This window comes from Passer domesticus, chromosome 29 (assembly GCF_036417665.1).
Source record: "Passer domesticus isolate bPasDom1 chromosome 29, bPasDom1.hap1, whole genome shotgun sequence".
In the NCBI taxonomy this organism is placed as follows: Eukaryota; Metazoa; Chordata; class Aves; order Passeriformes; family Passeridae; genus Passer; species Passer domesticus.
The window spans coordinates 3270995-3290125 of NC_087502.1; the positions used below are offsets into that span (position 1 = coordinate 3270995).

General features: G+C 47.5%; 2 protein-coding genes across 2 annotated transcripts; one reads left to right on the forward strand and one right to left on the reverse strand.

Moving 5' to 3' along the window:
• Positions 1 to 891: 891 nt before the first annotated feature.
• LOC135287288 (leukotriene-B4 omega-hydroxylase 3-like) lies at positions 892 to 3251 on the forward strand. Its single transcript, XM_064400639.1, is given in 8 exon segments — positions 892 to 1077; positions 2113 to 2160; positions 2163 to 2181; positions 2256 to 2384; positions 2456 to 2575; positions 2650 to 2735; positions 2820 to 2902; positions 3002 to 3251. Coding segments are annotated over 8 exon segments (921 nt in total).
• A 298-nt stretch (positions 3252 to 3549) lies between these two features.
• Positions 3550 to 17447, reverse strand: LOC135287374 (zinc finger protein 664-like). Its single transcript, XM_064400732.1, has 4 exons — positions 17301 to 17447; positions 16665 to 16728; positions 5787 to 5865; positions 3550 to 5600 (listed from the first exon to the last, which is right to left on the reverse strand). Exons 3-4 carry the CDS (start codon positions 5806 to 5808, stop codon positions 4339 to 4341), a joined length of 1284 nt encoding a protein of 427 aa, XP_064256802.1. The 5' UTR covers positions 5809 to 5865; positions 16665 to 16728; positions 17301 to 17447; the 3' UTR covers positions 3550 to 4338.
• Between the last annotated feature and the right edge of the window lie 1684 nt (positions 17448 to 19131).

Here is a 19131-nt window from a genome sequence, read left to right on the forward strand (position 1 = left end):
TTGGGCTTCGGTCTGGGTCCTCGGCTGTCAGCACCCCTGGAATAAACCCCGGATTGAACTGCAGTCGTGGTCCGAGTCTCATTTGCCCTGTGGGTAGCAACCACTCTTTCTACGCTCCGCGGATCCTCGCTCCCAGAAGGCGAAAGCCTTAGGCGCTCTCCCAACGAAATCCTCGAGAGGGAGACTGCCCCCGTGCTGCCGGCAGTGCTGGCCGCAGCTAGCTGGGACACACGTATGTTCGAGGCCAGCCGCTGCTGCAGTGTCCCTCTCTGTGCTGGCACAGGGGAGAAGCTCAGTGCAAGGAACAGCCATTGGAACATCCTATGGGACACGGGGACATTCTGTGGGACACGTGAATATCCCACAGGACACAGCCCTGGGACCTCGGGGACTTTGGTCCTTCAGGGGCGAGGGGCAGGGGACATACAGAGAGGGACAGGGACACACAGAAAGGAACAGGGTTACACGGGGGAGATGGGGATGAGGACACTCAGAGGGGACAGGGACACACGGAAGGGAACGGGGTCACATGGGGGAGATGGGGACGGGGACACTTGGAGGGGACAGGGACATGTGCAGAGGGATAAGGTCACACGGGGGGAACAGTGATTCACAGAGGGGGACGTGGAAGGGGGAACAAGGACATATAGAGGGGACAGGGACACACGAAGGGGGAACATGATGCCACCAGGATACATATGTGGGCACGCTGGACTAGGACATGTCAGCACAAGATGCCATCAGGACGTGTCAGAGGATGCTGCCACCAGAACACGCATTACGACAAAAGGCGGATCCAGTGACACCCAGCGCGGCGCCACGTGACCCCGCAGTGACACCGCCCATGCCCGCCCCTTGCCCTGTCCCCAGCCTGTCCCCAGGAGCGGTTCCATGGCGGTGGCCACGGCACTAGGTTCCCTGGGCGCGGTGGCCCTGGGCACCTTCGTGGTGGCCCTGCTGCTGCAGTGGCTCTGGGATGCGCTGGTGGCTGTCACCCGATTCCGGGCCACTTGTCAACAGCTGAACAAGTTCCCCATCCTGCCCTGGCACAATTGGTTGCTGGGACACACTGGCATGGTGAGGGAACAGTGGGTGGCACCTGTGGGGACAGGGGTGGAGGCACCTGCAAAGGAACAATTGGGTGGTGGCACCTGTGAGGAGACTGAAGGAATGGGGTGGTGGCACTTGGGGGGATGGTGAGGATGGGGTGGTGGCACCAGCAAGGGGACAGTGGGGACAGACACACATGTCCCCAAGGCTGGCAGTATCCTGAGGATACACATGTCCCCAAGCCTATCTGTGTCCCCAGGGACACACATGTCCTGTTGTCCCCAGGGCCAGAGCACGGAGGAAGCCCTACAGCAGGTGGACACCTTGGTGGCCCAGTACCGTCATGGCTGCCTCTGGTGGGGACTTCCCTGGCTGCCTGTCCTGTGCCTCTTCCACCCCAGCACCCTCCAGCCACTCCTCAGTGCCTCATGTAGGACATGGGACATCAGACGGGTCCCCAGGGCCACCCATGGGTGTCACCGCACCTGGCACAGAGACCTGGCAGTGCCCAGGCAGTGCCCAGGCAGTGGCCACCAACCCAAGCCCAGAGGTCCCCAGAGGTGTCACCATGGCCAGGCCAAATGCCACCCCACAGTGGCCACCAACCTGTCCTTGAGGTTCCCCAAGGCCACCCAAAGGTGTCACCATGTCCAGCCTCTGGTTGTCCCCCAACCCTCGTCCTTTGGTGGCCATGAGGGGATGGGGGATGATGGTGGCCATGGAGACATGGAAGTGCACAAGAGGGTGGCTGTGGCCATGGGGAGATGATGGTGACCATAGGGTGGTGGCCATGGGGGGATGGTGGTCTAGGGGATGGTGGTGCCATGGAAGGGTTGGCCATAGAGGCCAAGAAGATGCTGGTGGCCATGGTGGGCTGGGGCATAGACTGGTGGCCACAGGGGAACAGTGATGGCCATGGGCAGCATTGACCATAGAGCTGATGGCCAGTGGGATGGTGGTGCCTGTAGGGTGGTGGCCATGGGGGAAGAGTGGTGGCCATGGATGGGATTTGGCCGTAGACCGGTGGCCCCAGGTGGCCCCTGGCTCATCTCACCCCCGCAGGACGAGAACGGCCACACCCTGTCGGACGAGGACATCGCGGCTGAGGCTGTGACACCTTCATGTTTGAGGGTGAGCACGAGCTCCCAGGCGCCACTGGGGAGGAGCCACTCCAGTGTCCCCTTACTCACTCAATGTCCCCACAGGTCATGACACCACGGCCAGTGGCCTGGCATGGCTCTTCTACAACCTGGCTGGCCACCCTGAGCACCAGGAGCGATGCCGCCAGGAGGTCCAGGAGCTCCTGGCTGGCCGGGACACTGCAGACATTGAATGATGAGATGTCCCCAGGGCCACCCCAGGTCATGTGGCTTGGGGACACGATGCCACCCCTGTTTTGTCCCCAGGGAGGACCTGTCCCAGCTGCCCTTCACCACCATGTGCATCAAGAACAGCCTGCGGCTGCACCCTCCTGTCACTGCTGTGTCCCAGTGCTGCACTGAGGACATCCCCCTGCGTGATGGCTGTGCCACCCCAAGGGTATAGCATGGCCAAGGTGTCCCCAGTGTCACCAGCCACCCTCATCTGCTGTCCCTAAAGTGGCCATTCCCATCCCACCAGGAGTCATCTGCTGGATGAGCATCTACAGGACCCACCACAACCCAGACCTCTGGCCTGAGCCTGAGGTAGGGCCACCCTATGAGGTGTCCTTGTCACCATGATGGTGACAGCTGTGTCCCCTCGGTGTGACTGTGCTGGTGTCACCCCAGGTGTTCAACCCTCTGAGGTTCAGCCCAGAGAACAGCAAGAGATGGTCCCGGTTGTCCTTCATCCCCTTCTCTGCTGGCCCCAGGTAAGTGGTGGACTGGGGACAGGAGTGTCCCCAGGTGCCACCTCCGTCTCTGGCTGGGTTCACAGTGGGGTGACACTGACAGTGGGGATGTGGTGGCAGGAACTGCATCGGGCAGAGCTTTGCCATGGCTGAGATGAAGGTGGCAGTGGCACTGACACTGTCCCGGTTTGCACTGCGGAGGGACACGGCGAGGCCACCCCCGCGCCGCAAGCCCGAGCTGATCCTGCGTGCTGAGGACGGGCTCTGGCTGCTGCTGGAGCCACTGGGAGTAGCTGATGGACACGGGTCACCTGGACACGGGGACATCCTGCAAGGGAGGTGTCACAGCCAGGGAAAGAGCAGGGAATAAACGGGAGCATGAAGGGGACAGTATCGTGGTGGTGGTGGGGATATGCTGTCCTTGGTCATGGGACACCTCATGGCATGGACATGTCAACCCATGGACATGTCCCCTAAGCCACTTGTCACCACCCATGGCCACATCCCCCATGTCCTCATCCATGGCCATATGGCCCCATGTCACCATCCATACCTGTGACACCCCCCCCATGCACAATATCGCCATCCACAGCCATGTCTGCACCCATGTCCTTGTCCATGTCCCCAGCCCCATCCCCACCATATTCCCCAATGTCACCATCCGTGACTTAGTTAAATGTCTTTATTTTTACCCCAATGGTGCGTGAAGGGATAAAGAAATATGAAGGAAAATCAAGGCCAAAATAAAAGGATTTATGTGTACATGCTGGCTGAGTATCCATGTGCCTGGGTGGGTAGAAAGGATCTTTTCTAGAGGAATTTCCACTCCATTTTCTCCAAAATCCTGGTTTTGTGCCCCAGTCCATCACCATTTGGCTGTGGAAGATGTCTCTAGGCCAGGGAGAATTAGAATCATAGAATGATTTAGGTTGGAAAAGACCTCCAACACCATCCAGTATTCCTTGATGCCACCTGAAGAAATGATTGGATGCAAAAGTGAGATATTTTTGGGGTCAAAAGTACAAAACTGTACGGTCCCCTATGAAATTCTGATGTCGGTTTGCATCCCAATGGATTTTTCTCCTGCTGCCCAAGTGTCCAAGAGGAGCCAGGAAGATGTGGAGACCACCAGCCAGGTTTCTTCCTAACCTGGATCAAAGGGACCATGGATCACCAAGTCTCTGCCAAACGAGGGTCATCGTGGACCATCCAATGGGGGTCCTCCAGTGGAGGATGGAGTTGGAGCAGCGCTCAAAGCTCTTCCTGCACACGGGGCACTTGTAGGGCTTCCCTTACTGCTGCCTCCCTTGGTGCTGGGTCATAGTAGAGTTCTGGGAGAAGTGCTTGCCACACTTGGGACACTCTTAGGGCCTCTCCCCAGCGTGGATCCGCTGGTGGGTGATGAGGGTGGAGTTTTTCTTAAAGCCCCTCCTGCACTCGGGGCAGCGGAAGGGCCTCTATTCTGTGTGAATCTGCTGATGCTTGAGGAGACGGTATCTGCTCTGAAACCTCTCCCCACACTCAGGACACTCATAGTGCTTCTTCCCAGTGTGGATCCTCTGGTGGACAGTCAGGCTGGAGCTCTGGCTGAAGCTTTTCCCACATTCCCCGCACTTGTAGGGCCTCTCCCCAGTGTGGATCCTCTGGTGGGCAATCAGGGCGGAGGGCGCAGTGAAGCTTTTCCCACATTCCCTGCACTTACAGGGCCTCTCCCCAGTGTGGATCCTCTGGTGGAGAATCACATGGCAGCTCTGGATGAAGCTTTTCCCACATTCCCCGCACTTGTAGGGCCTCTCCCCAGTGTGGATCCTCTGGTGCATGATCAGGCTGGCGTTCCCCATGTAGCTCTTCCCACATTCAGAGCAGGTGTAGGGGCATTCCCCAGTGTGCATTGTCTGGTGGATGATCAGGCGAGAGCTGTCACGGAAGCCCTTCCCACATTCCCCACACACATAGGGGCGTATCCCAGTGTGGGTCACCTGGTGGAGTTTCAGGCTGGAGCTCCTCCTGAAGCCTTTCCCACATTCTCCACATTTATAGGGCCGTTCACTGGTGTGGGTCGTCTGGTGGACGATCAGGTGGGAGCTGATCCTGAAGCTCTTCCCACATTCCTCACACTTGTGGGGCCGTTCCCCGGTGTGGATCCTCTGGTGGGCGATCAGGTGGGAGCTGATCCTGAACCTCTGTCCACATTCCCCACACTCGTGGGGCCATTCCCCAGTGTGGATCCTTCGGTGGGTGATCAGGTGGGAGCTGGTCTGGAACCTCTTCCCACATTCCCCACACTCGTAGGGCCGTTCCCCCGTGTGGATTCTCTGGTGGGCAGTGAGTTGGTGGCTGATCCTGAAGCTCTTCCCACATTCCCCACACTCGTAGGGCCGTTCCCCGGTGTGGATCCTCTGGTGGATGATCAGGTGGGAGCTCGCGGGAAAACTCTTCCCACATTCCAAGCACTGGTGGGGCTTCTTGCCATCATTAAGCTGCTCATTGACCACCACCTCAGAGCTCTGGCCAGATCTCTGGCTGCCTTCCTGGCACAGGCTAGGTCTTTCTCCCTCAGCATATCCTGGGCTGGGTTTGGAGCCCCTCCTCCTGAGGGATCTCCGAGGCTTTTCAGCCCCATTAGGTTCCCGTGCTGTGGAGCCACTCAAAACGGCCTCGTCCATGAGGTTCTGCCGTGGGGATTTGTCCTCCCTGCTCTCCATCTTCAGCTCCTTGTCTGCGGGAGGAAGGACAAGGAGAGGATGGGATTTGCCTCTGTGCCAGAGGGAAGGAGAAAGAGATCCCCCCAGTCCATCCCCAGCAGGACAGCGTTGGCAGCAGGGTTGTCCTGCAGCCAGGGGCAGTGCTGAGCTGGGAGATGGAGCAGGAGAGAGGGGGAAAGGGGCACTGACTTCCTCCTCACCTGCCTCAGTGTTCTGGAGCATATTCTGCTTCCTCGCAGCCTTCTCCTCTATCCAGATAAGGTCTGGGAATGGGAAATCCTAATTTGGGAGAAAAACAAGATGTGAGTGCATTGGTTTTGAAGGTCCCGCTGGCCAGTTCCATCTCTAGAAGTCACCGGGTGTCTGGTGGCCAGAAATACCTCCAAAAATCAAGAAGGAGTCGAAAACCTCTCCCAGGAGTTCCCTGTTTCCAGGGTCCTTACTTTGGGGTTATGGGGGTCCCTATTCTCAGAGCTGCTGAGGGGCCCATGGGTCCTGGACATCCTCCCTCTCCCAGGTCCTGCTTAGACAGGCTGAGTGGGGTTTAGGGGTCTCAGGAGTGACTTTATGATGCTCGCATCCCCATTCCTCTGAAATAAGTTTTGTATCATTAAGGCTGGTTCTGAGAGCAAAGAGGAAGAAGAAACATGGAGTTTGTTTTCAGAACCTCTCTCATTTCAGAACCTCCACATTCCTGCTCCTCTGTTGTCTGCGGATGGACAGACAGCAGGACAGAGCTCTCCTTTTGCTTTTAGTTAGTTCGAGCTTGCTGAGGCAGAGAAGTTCCCCCTGGACTGTGGTTTTTTGCTTTCCTTGTCTTTGGACCTGTCTAAACCTGCTCTGGACTGAGCACTCACAAGAGCACCAGGAGCTCACACCTGTGCCCCACCGGGGCTGGGCCGCGGCATTTCCAGCACCAGAGGGACTGATAAGAGACTGAGTGAGCTGAGCTACAGCCCATGGAGGGGCTTTGTGAGTTTGTCATCTCTTCTGGAGCAGCAAGAGGTTTTATTGCTTAATACTGCTCGTTTCTTGGGCTGGTGAGTGCTTTGCCTGTTAAATAAACAGTGTTTTCCACTTTTCTCAAAGGAAATATTTTTCCAGAACCAGTTGGGGGAGGAGCCACTTGAAATTGGTCTTCTAGAGGAAAGACCTTTAGAGGTTTTCTCCCAAAATTGTCCTAAACCAGGACATTAGCTTTGAAGGTCCTGCTCTCCAAGTCCATCTCTAGAAGTCACTGGGTGGCTGGTGGCCAGAAATACCTCCAAAATTCACTAAGTCCAAAACCACTTCCTAGGAGTTCCCTGCTTCCAGTGTCCTTACTTTGGGGTTATGGGGGTCCCTCTTCTCAGAGCTGCTGGGGCCCCGTGGGTCCTGGGCATCCCCCCCGCTCCCAGGTTCTGCTCAGCCATGCTGAGGGGCTTTTGGGGGTCCCAGTGCTCATCCTCCCCTGATTCTGTGACAAATGTTTTTGTGATTCGTGTCAATTGGCAATGGAATCAGAAAATGCTTCAATCTGCTGTGTCCAAAATAGACACTAAGAAAGGTTTTGAAACTTTCTGACCAAATGGCCAAATAAAGCAGCAAAATAAAAGAAGTACAGTAGAGTGAAAGAGATGAGGTAGCAAGAAAACCAATGCTTGAAATAAAATAGACAAAGATGTGGTGAAACTAAGAGATATTAAAACAAATCAAGTAAATGCTTATGTATAATAAGCATTAATGGACCCATTAAGATAGAAATAAGTAAGCCAATCATTCCAATAAGAGTGAGAGTATTAGAAGCTTTGAGAGGTCCATCAGTGATAGCTGATGTCCATGTAAGAGGACATCAGAGGGGAATGGATTATGGGACTCATGGCAATAATTTGGCTGATGCAGAAGCACAAAGGGCAGCAGTACGCTTACCTGTGTTTTTTAAATAACTGGAATAACAGTGAGGATGATACAAAGTATCAGTATCAAAAATGCTCTATCTCAAAGGAAATACAAGAGATGCAGAAACTAGGGGCTAAGCTAGAAGGGCATAAGTGGCTTTTACCAGATGGTAGAGAAATGCTATCTAAAAGTAATGTTAAAAGAATAATTCTCAAGTTACATTCATGAACTCATTGGGGAACATGAGCACTAAGTGACCACTTTTTAAAGTTTTTTGGGTGTATAAGAATATTTGATATAGCAAAACAGAAGACACAAGGATGCATTATTTGCCAGAAAATTAACAAGAAGACATCTAGACAGACCTCGCGGGGAGGGAGAAAAACTGCCTATAGGCCTTTTGAAGAGATACAAGTGGATTTTACCAAACTACAGAAAATGGGAAGATAAAAGTAGTTGTTAGTAATAGTGGACCAATTAATTCATTGTGTGGAGATCTACCCTGTGACACAAACAACAGCACATTTTGTTACAAAGATTATTTTAGAAGAAATAATTCCACGATTTGGGATGATTAGAGTGATTGATTTGGATCAGGGTTCCCACTTTACCTCAAAAGTGTTAAAAGTAATGAAAGCTCTAGGGATCTCTTGGGAATATTATACCCCTTGGCACACTCAGAGTTTGGGGAGAGTTGAAAGAATGAACCAGACCCTAAAGCATCACCTAGCAAAACTAATGATTAAAAAAAAATTATCTTGGATTAAGCATTAATCCAATATTTACCGAGTATTTACCATTGGTGTGGTTAAATATGCGAACAATGCCAAACTCAGAGCATGGGATCTCCCCATACAAGATGTTATATGGGATGCCATATTCTCAAGAGATGTCAGGAGATAAAATAACCTGTATTGAAAAGGACTGTAATTGCTATCCCTTTGTAAGCACTGAATGCAACTATTGGAAGGAGAGGTGGTGTTATCATTGTCACAGGGATTATCCTCCAAGTGGGTTGTGTCCAGAGTGTAAACATATTGAACAGATTTTGTCTGAATATATTTTTTATAAAAGAGACTAGAGAAAGGAACATTAAAACTAGATTCTTATGAGTGGTAGATGTTGTGGAAATATGGATTAAGAGGGGGACTATCAAGTGAGTCAAACATTAAAAAGATTGAGCGTTGCAAACGTAATCGAGTCCTTTGCAGATCCAAGCCAGCCAAAGCAAAGAACTGGGAAGTATTTAAGAAACGGCACGGAATGCAGGAAAGCTCACACGGAACCCCTGAAGAATATCCTTGCTGCTGAGAAGATGGTACCCCTCACTGCTGGGAGCACCCCGGGAGGCCAAGGAGGAAGAGGGACAATAAAACTGTGGGGCCTTCTGGTACTGTTGGGTCTTCCAGGGAATGGGAAACCAATCCCTGCTTGAAGTGCGACCAAAATGTAAAGTATGGCTGGACCATGGCCCGAGCACACACTCATATTAATGCAGGATGTGATGGGCCAGGACAACCTGAAACCTGTACAACAGGAGAGAAGAGTTACTGGGTAGCAACAGATTCAGGAGTGGGAGGATGGGCACCTGGAAACTATCAATTTTGTCACCAGGGAGAACCATTCTTCTCTTTTCCCAAAGGCGGAACGTGGGGATACTCAGATAAAGGGGGAATACAAGATAAATTCAAGGAAGAGTTAGTGAAAAACATCACAAAGCATTTAGGGGAAATTCAAACCAAAAAGAACAAGAGCAGGAAGTGACCTGTATAAAATATTAAGAAAAGACTCAGTGATTGGGACCGCCCCATGTTAGGAAAAAAATTTGTTTATTGATCTGATGCAAAAAGTAGTTAAGGAATTAAATGTGACTAACTGTTGGGTTGATGGGGATCCCAAATAACCGAGCAATGGCCGTGGAGGGGAGAAGGGGTTGGACCGGATCAGTTGATATTATGGAACACTACACAAAGATTTAATGAAATTCAACCTCAGGGGTAAATATTGACTCATGAAGTAGTAGGCCAAATTTGTATTTCTAGGAAAGGAAACAATTATACTACGTATGTAGGACATACCTCCTGCAAGTTGATATATACCACCAACTCCACTTTTACAACCTGGTGGCCAAAACCACCAACAGGTTATTGCTCCATCAATTGTACCAATGGAACTGTTTGCTGGGAAAGTGCAACACATGCCAATCCTTTAGAGGAGGTAAAAGATCTTAAGGGATATTGGGAAAATCAGGGGCAGAAGGCTGAAAATAGGAAAGCTTCAAATGGATTATTTTGGATATGTGGTAAAAGGGCATATGATGAATTATCAAAGAGGTGGAGAGGTACCTGTACAATTGCAATTATACAACCTGCATTCTTTTTGCTACCAAAGAGCAAAGGTGAATATTTGGGACAATATCTTTAGGAAACTCTGCGCAGAAGAAAACAAACTGAAATAGGAGGAAAACAGACCTGGAAAAATGAAGAATGGACTTCCCAATGGATCACAGATTACTGTGATCCTGCCTCCTGGGCTCAGCACAGCAGCTGGAGTTATAGAACCCCTATTTATATACTTAACCAAATTATTAGATTACAGGCCAGTGTAGAAATTACTTTTAACCAAACATCAGAGGCATTGAAGCTTGTAGCTAGACAACTAAGCCAGACCAGAGCAGCAGTATATCAGAATAGGCTAGCCCCAGATTACTTATGAGCTGAAGAAAGGGAGTTTTGTGGAAAATTTAGTACATCTGAGTGCTGTTTAGAGACTGATGATAATGGAGAGGCTGTTACACATTTGGTAGACAAAATTAAACAAGTTGCACATGTTCCAGTGCAATAATGGAATTCCACATTAACTGACAATTCACGGAATAATTTGTTTGAAGGTGCCTGGTGGAAAACATTGGGGTTTATGTTGCTTTCTTCTGCATTAGGCCTATTGTTTATACCATGTTTGATTCCATGCTTTATTAGGTTAATGCATTCAGTGATCCAGGGAATGCAGATTTCAGCAATACCCATAAACCCTAAAATAACAACCACAGGAGAAAAAACTCACTCCCTTATGACAGTCAAGGGCAAAGCAGAACCAAATAAAACTGAAACTCAAACAGTATTAGCTCAATTTGAAGCAAAGACATGAATCAATAAGATAAAGGGGAGGATTATGAAAAATGTTTTTGTGATTTGTGTCAATTGGCAATGGAATCAGCAAATGTTTCTATCTGCTGTGCCCAAAATAGACACAAAGAAAGGTTCTGAAACTTTCTGACCAAATGGCCAAATAAAGCATCAAAATAAAAGAAGTATAGTAGAGTAAAAGACAGGAAGTAGCAAGACAACTGATGCTTAGAATAAAATAGAGGAACTTGTGCTAAAGCTAAGAGATATTACAACAAAGCAACTAAATGCTTATGTATAATAAAAAGCCTGATGCATTTTGTTACGTATATTTTGGTAATTTGTGCTGATTGAGACTATATGTGTATGTGTATATTGATAATTCGTACATTTTGAGTATTCTGTCAGATGTGGTATGAGTGTTATATAGGATATAGTATGATTTCTAATCAAACAAGTCATGAAGTCATGAGACGTGGCACTGTCACGAAGCGAGTGTGGACCCCAGGATCACAGTTCCACTCTTCCGAGAGGAAAGTGGTCGGTCGAGGGGGAAGCAGACAAAAAATCATTTTCAGACAAAAAAACCTGAAAGTCGGGGAGCTAGGGGGATCGATTACGGGCAGGATCAGAAAGGGGAAGGTAAGTTCTCCAGCATGGGGGAAAAAGAAATCCAGGTAAAAGAAAAGAACAAGAGCTCATTACCAGCCCAAAATCCACAGACCGGTTCGCTGTGTGTCTAGTAGACTGGTAATATTTTTTCAAAAGGGGATCAGAACTTAGACACAGTACCAGTAAAAAAGTTTTTCTAGGAATTCCTTTCAGCTCAGAAAAAGGTACGTACGTTAAGGGAACTTTAGGAAGAGCTTGTGAAATGGAGCAAAAAAAGAGCAAGATTCAGGGAAATACTCAGAGCAAACCTGAAAAAGAACAGGAGAACAGTCTACCTGAAATTCCGAGAAATAGTGCGTTGAGGCGGATGCTAGAACACTAAGAGAACTGCCCCAAGAGACAAATAAGATCCAAAGAACTAATGATACATTATTGCGTAGAAATAGGGGGAGATGAGGAAATTAGAAAACATCTAATCTAGCCTGTGTTTAGCACCTTCAAAAAGATGGACTTGCCAAGCTTTACATCATCACGTGGGTGGTAAGAATTTGCAAAATAAAGAGGAAGGGGATTATGCCAGATTATGGGACTATGCTAGTACAAGATTATTCCCAATCAAAATTTACAGAAATGCTGCGACCCAAAGACAAATAAAAAGCAGCAATTCAAGTAGGCATCTTTGCCTCAAGAGTTTGTAGATTCACCAAATCTGTTTGGTCAGGCTCTTGAACAATTATTAAATCAATTTGTGCAAATAGAAGGGACAAAATTATTACAATATGTAGATAACCTCTTAGTGGCTAATCCTAAAGAGAAAGATGTAAAAGCAAGTACCATAACATCATTAAACTTCTTAAAAGATAAGGGCCTAAAAATTTCAAAATCTAAGTTAGAGTTTACTGAACCTGAAGTTAAATATCTGGGACATTGGTTAATAAAAAGGAAAAATAAATTAGACCCTGAAAGAGTAGCAAGAATTGTTGCTTTACCCTCCCACAGACAAAAAGAGAGATCAGACAGCTGCTGAAACTTCTAAGGTATTGCAGGCACTGGATTGAAGGGTATAGTGAGAAGGTAAAATTCCTTTATGAGAAACTTACTACTAATAGGTTAAAATGGACAAGATGAGTCAGAATCAAGGGTTAAAGCTGAAAATCAAAAATAACACTTGGGAGTCCTGTGACAATTTACCTCCCTTGCCCAGCCTGTGGAGGAGGCTGTAAGACCATCTGCTCCTCCTAATTATTTGAATTCAAGAAAAAGAGAGAAGGAAGAAGTGCCAGTAGATACAGCTCACATTATCTCAAGAGGCTCACATTAGCAAAGCTTTTGGTCTTAGTGCAAAGAAAACATGTATTATAGAAATACCAGGAAGATGTGAAACATGAAAAGTCCCTACAGAAATAGAAAAAGGAAAAGAATTTGAAGTTCCTATTATTAAAAGTGTTGCAATTAAGAGAGACACCAAAATATAAAAGAATAAATACCTTATCAATTTCTAAACTAAGTTTCAATGTGTTAAGAAAAGATCTAGAGGTGTTATTAGAGAAAAATAGCAAAATTTCTTTCCTAGAAGAAAGTAGTATTGAAGTGTATCTCCTTAATTATGTGCATACCTATAGAGATGGTGTACAACTTTGAAAAAAAGTTTTTAAGAGAGACTAGTTGAGAAAGATTGATGCACTTTTGCAGATTAAAAAATTTTTGGAAATTTGCTTGGAGTTTTGAAAGTCTTGAGAAGTTTTTGAAAAAAATTTTAGAAGTTTTAGAAGTTTTAGAAGTTTTCAGAAGTGTTGAAAGTAAATTATTGTGTTACCACAAAAAGGCCAGGCTAAGAAGACGTTTAGAATATTGTAAAGATCAAGATCCTTAAGTGTCTGCTCAAGTCTGTGAATTATATGCAGTTTTAAAAGTTTGGACAAAAGTTTAACAGAACTAGCAGCTCTAAAGTAAATCAGCCAGATTTATATGTTTGAAGTCCAAACGAGTCTTGTAGCTTATAATTGATATGTGCATAAAATATGTGTTTAACCAGTCTCTGTAAGTGTTAAATTTGTGCTTTATTTATTATGATTACAGTGCTTTAAAGTAAACTAGTAGTATATTGGTTAAAAAATATATATATATATTTGTGCTTAAACAGAAAAGAAAGATTTAAAACATCACATTCAATGTGTGAAATTAAGAAAAGCTACATTGGGTGGAAGTTTTAAAAGTTTAGATGTGTTTTTAAGACAAAGCAATTATAAGTTTAAGAACTGTAGTGTGATCTGAAACAATACTGTCATCCTCTGAGAAAAGTTATAGTTGCATCAAGTTACTATGTTTTTATTAAATGTTGTAAAACTTAAAACTTCTTCTGGGAGCTAGATAAGCTCCCTATTAAAGACTCCCAAAGGCAGAGCTGAGCCCTTTGTTTGAACCACAAAAGAGACATCCAGGCCTTTATCTCCTAAACGACTCAATTTACAAGTTCAATAGACACTGTAGGCCTAGTAAATTGCCAAACTGTAAGCTAAGCAACTAAACTGCTCTTAAACTAACTTCTCTTGCACAAGTGAGATGAAATCTTCCCAATCTTTTCCTATGTTTTCAATTTTTAAAATATTCTTTGATAAATTATTTGCCACAAGGTTACACAAAAAATCAAAAGAATCCCATCATAATTAATGTCCATCTAGTAATTTTGAAGTGTGGAAAACACCTCTTGTTTTATAAGTAAATGAGTCTGTGTTTATGCATGTTAATACCTAAGGTTGTAAGTTGTAAAAACAGATTGTTACGAGAAGTAAAATCTTTTCTTTGGAACTATGAGTATTATTCATGAAGTTGTTTTAAGTATATTGAATAGTTAGAAGATACTGTAAAGAATATAATAAAACAAGTAACGTGATTAGTGAAAAATCTGGAAAGACTGGGTATATAAGATACAAACTAGATTGAAGTTATAAGAAACATTGGAAGTAAAATTAAAATAAGTTAAAGTACGACAAAAACTGTTGGATATTTAGTAAGCACCAAATTAAAAGAGAAAAGCCAAGTAAATGACTGAAAAAGATCAGGTAAGTTGCACAGTGACTGGTTGCACATCCATCTATTTTAAATGCGAATGCTGTCACTAAGTCTAGGTCACACACTGTAGGAGGGGATATAGACCAAGAGGTTTATGTACAAGGGATACAGAGGAAGAACAGTATCTGACTAGCTGTATCTTAGAAATCACTACTGAATTAGGCATAATAGAATTGGATTCCCTGGAGTGACATCACTTGTTTCAGAACAGGACAGAGGGAAAAAGTAAATTCGCAAGCTCAAATTCTAACAATCGAGTACCAGAGATTGAACACAGTGCCCTGCAGAACTGATACAGTTCAACTATCAAGATGGGGCATCTTTAAAAAAGTATGTGGCTTGGTCCGGGTATGGGACCCCAGAAGAATATGCTTGCTGCTGAGAAGATGGTCTGACCTTGCTGCTGGCTGCAACCCAGTGGGCATAAGCAGAAGCAGAAGAATACAAATATGGGGATCCTGATGGGCCTGAGTCTAACCATGTGCAGCACAGCTGGTTCACACCTGGAAAATTTGCCCAGCATGGAGAGGCAGAGTCCTGGTAATGAGTGCAGGCAATGTTTGCAGATTGTCCTGAGAGGACAAGCAGAGACAGAGACTTCAGCACACCCAGCCCCAGCAGACTGCAGCAAAGGTAAGAAAAGTGGGTACAGTACGTTAAATATTACTCAGTATATGTGACTAGAATGGAAAAATAATATGTTATATGCAAAAAGCAAAAAGTCAGAAACACCCATGCATAAAATTTATAAGAGGAATATTGAACAGATACCCATCCCTATTTGTGATACGTGTAATCACACCATGTAGACTGGGGGAATAATGGAGTTTGTAGCTTATTTCCAAGTTAACAAACTATGTTATGATCATAATCGCCTGAAAAGGTGTGTGATAAGAAGAAAACATACTGGGTAAGAAAGAATTTGAAATATGAAAATAGGCTATCCCTCAAGAATGAGCCAGTTATTCTTGACCTTCTTGAAGATCATGATGACAGGGCTTGTCTGCAATATGATAGGACTTTTTGTTTTTTGAAGAATAAAGATGGGGTGGATCCAGAGAGCAAAATAAAGCAGGTAGCTCAAGAGTTAAGACGACAGGAGTCAGAAATAAAGAAGAAGAGGGTGGAACAATCCCACTGCTGGATTTGTGGAAGGCTCATTATCAGCAGAAAAATAGCCCTAGAAAAGTGAGAGTTTAGCTCCAGAGCAGCTTCTCAAATGCGATAATGCAAAGATTTCAAAAACAAAAGGGTGATTACAACAATTTGCATCAGCAGGGAAGGAAAAGAATATCATGAAGTAGAAGAGTATACTCCATGTATTTCCATCCTAACAGTAAACTCACATAAGCACCAAGTAGCTAAAGGTAATCACATGGGTTCTAAGGGAAAATTTTTTAAAGGCTAGAAAGATGTACGCATGAACATTTTTAGAAAAACAGCACAACTTAATGTGTTTATGAAGAAGGGGAGGGATTGTTAAGTGTATTTTGGCAATTCGTGCTGATTGAGACTACATGTGTATGTGTATATTGATAATTCGTACATTATGAGTATTCTGTCAGATGTGGTATGAGTGTTATATAGGATATAGTATGATTTCTAATCAAACAAGTCATGAGGGCACACTAGCCAGAGACAAGGGATTGCTACAGAGAGTGAGGAAACCACAGCTGGCAGCAGAGGAAAGGAATCCAAATTAACACATGAAAAACACTGGCTGAGACAGGAGATGGGTGTTCTCTCTAGAATGAACCAGGAGCCACCCAGCCATGATGGCCCATGAAGATGTCTGACCTACATAACCTGAGCCATCACAAACTTACATCTGAAATACATATTCCAGGAACTCGGCAGCAAAAATACATGGATTCCTGGACGAGCTTTGTTAGACTTTTGCACGGAGAAATAAAACAACATGAATATGAGAAAACCTGAAAAAAGACGAGAGTCCTACATGGAAGACAAGAGACCCTGCCTGGGGCTAGAAAAACTGTATTTAAGCCGGCTCTACCAGGCTCTCTTTGTGAACAGTGGGGATTCACTGCTAGCCAGCTCGGACTCTGTGTTCACCCAGCTCAGATCCCGGGGTCGGTGCTGTTCCTTGATTGTTGGCTGTCAGGACTGTATATTGGTTGTGAATAAATTCTGTTTTTATTTTTATTAAATTGGCTGCATCAATTTTTTACCTACAACAACGTGATAAAATCAGGTAGCAGACACCAGTGTAAATCACCTCCCTCCAGATGACCACAAGAAGGACAGGAAGCCAAGGACCACCTGGAAAGATTATGAAATTGCGTATCCCAGCTTATTGATATTTGCTGATTTGGACTAACCGAGCACATTGGAAAATGCTTTGTAGGCTTAAAAACAGTATATATACTTTACCGAACTTGTAAGTGGTGTGTGCCGTGAGTGGAGCGGTGACTCCCCGACCACCCAGCGCTGCTGGCTTTAAAATAAAAAACATAAAAAATAAAATCCGGATTGACTATTGAAATTTTATATCAGTTCGAGCGCGGCTCCCAGGTGTCGCAGGGTCCCCTTCTCCAGCATCCCCCCACCCCAGGCACTCAGCGCTTCCCCCGCTCCCCGACAATACTTTCAGCCTCGGGGCCCGGGCCCCACTCATCTCCCGGCTCCACCGCCCCTCCAGCCTGCCGGAGCTCCCCCAGCTCTGCTATCGCCCCTCTCCCCACGCCGGGGCTCCCGCCTTTCATCCCCGCCTCTCCCGGGGATCCCCAAACCCGTGTCCCGCCCGCCGGCACCGGCCGAGCGCCACGTGGGCCCCGCAAAATCCCCCCGGGCCATTCACGGCTCAGCTCTGCACTCCGGCCACATCCAAAAATGTCCCCTCGTCATAGGAAGAAAAAATACCGCTCCCAGCGACACCGAAATATATTTGGGACGCGACTCCGGATTCCGCCAGACCCAAACCCCTCCAACCTCCCTCCTTTCGCCCCCCAAAAATCCCTCCCGGAGCTGCCGCGATCGGCTCGGGGCGAGCTTCCCCTCCGCGCTCACCCGCGGCACGCAGGGCAATGCGATGCTGCCGGGGCCAGCCGAGCTGCGGGCTCAGCGGGCTCGCCGTGGAGCCCCGCAATGCTCCTGCCACTGCTGCTCCTCCTCGGGCCGCTCCTCTTCGTGCTCCTCGCCTTCCTGCTCCTCCCCTTCCCCTCTCCCTGCCCTTCCTCCCGCTCCTCCTCCGCTCCCGCCCCGGACCCGCCTTCCGCACCCGCTCTACCCCACGGCCGCAGCAGCACCGGCTCTGGGGCAGGGGGAGAAACCCCCAGCAGCCCCCAGCCATGGGCAGGGGGCTCGGGGCCCCCAGTGCAGATCCGTCCGTACCGTCCCCTTCCCCCCGAGCCAAAATTCCGCTCCCGGGGCTCGCTGGATGCGAGCGGGTGGCGCAGGTGGGGTGGAAGTGGGGAGCGCTGGGCGCTGGGCTCTGCCCGGGAACTGCGGAGCCACCGCTGAGGAATGGTAGAGATACATATTATAATATTGGCTTTTCACCAATATTAAAAATGGATTCCATATGTCTGGTATTAAAGTATCTTCGTTATATAGTTTTTATTTCTTTTATCTAAAACTTAGAAATAGCTGATATAAGTATGCTTATGGTAAAATGCCTGCTTGGATGGGATAAAACCCAATGAACACAGGATGAGCACACCTGCTACGGATATGCCAACCATCAGCACTCACCGTCTGAAGACAGTGTGGACCAAGGTGCAATAGTGAAGGTTGTGATAAAAATGGACTAAAATCACACCCAAGGAATCTACATGCTCTAAAAAGGCGGACCCGAGGAGGAGCCATGCTAAACAGTTCTTGGAATATGTAAACTAGATTTCAGAGAAATTTACTAAACATAATTGTTTATGAATATGGAACAAGCTGATGCATTGGAAATGGTATCTAAAGGGTGTTTCCAAAATAGCAGGGGTGCTCTGGGCTGAGTGCCAAGATGCTTCTGGCCATAACATCTTTGCTCTGTGGTCTTTCTCCCCTATCTTCCTTTATTAAACTTTTAAAGTTTCACAGGAGAGTGGATGTGTTTTTCCCAGGAAATTGGTCAGTGCATCCTCTGGCTGGAATTGGGAAAGGCGCTGTGCTCTGCGGGTCTCCCCGGCAGCTGCCAACTCCGAGCCAGAGGTCTTTCCTAGTTCTTTATCTCCCTGAGACAGCAGGGTTGTCCTGCAGCCGGGGGCTGTGCTGGGCTGGGAGATGGAGCAGGAGAGAGGGAGAAAGGGGCAGTGACTTCCTCCTCACCTGCTTCAGTGTCCTGAGGGATCTTTCGCTTCCTCGCAGCCTTCTCTAGTCAAAAAATTGTTGGGAATGGGAAATCGTGATTTGAGAGAAAAACAAGATGTGAGTGTATTGCCTTTGAAGGTCCTGCTAACCAAGTCCATCTCTAGAAGTCACCGGGTGTCTGGTGGCTAGAAATACCTCCAAAAATCAAGGAGGAGTCAAAAATCTCTCCCAGGGGTTCCCTGTTTCCAGGGTCCTTACTTTGGGGTTATGGGGGTCCCTCTTCTCAGAGCTGCTGAGGGGCCCATGGGTCCTGGGCATTCCCCCTCTCCCGGGTCCTACTCAGGCATGCTGAGGGGCTTTTGGGGCTCCCAGGGCTCATCCTCCCCTCATTCAAACGCGGCTCCCAGGTGTCCCAGGGTCCCCTTCTCCAGCATCCCCCCACCCCAGGCACTCAGCGCTTCCCCCGCTCCCCGACAATACTTTCAGGCTCGGGGCCCGGGCCCCACTCATCTCCCGGCTCCACCACCCCTCCAGCCTGCCGGAGCTCCCCCAGCTCTGCTATCGCCCCTCTCCCCACGCTGGGGCTCCCGCCTTTCAT

What these genes read in the sequence shown, in the direction of transcription:
- LOC135287374 (XM_064400732.1), bottom strand. Translation starts at nt 5,808, where the DNA reads ATGCTCCAGAACACTGAGGCAG. An exon ending in GCTCCAGAACACTGAGGCAG is followed by an intron (nt 5,601 to 5,786) that starts GTGAGGAGGAAG and finishes TTCCTCCCGCAG; the next exon opens with ACAAGGAGCTGAAGATGGAG.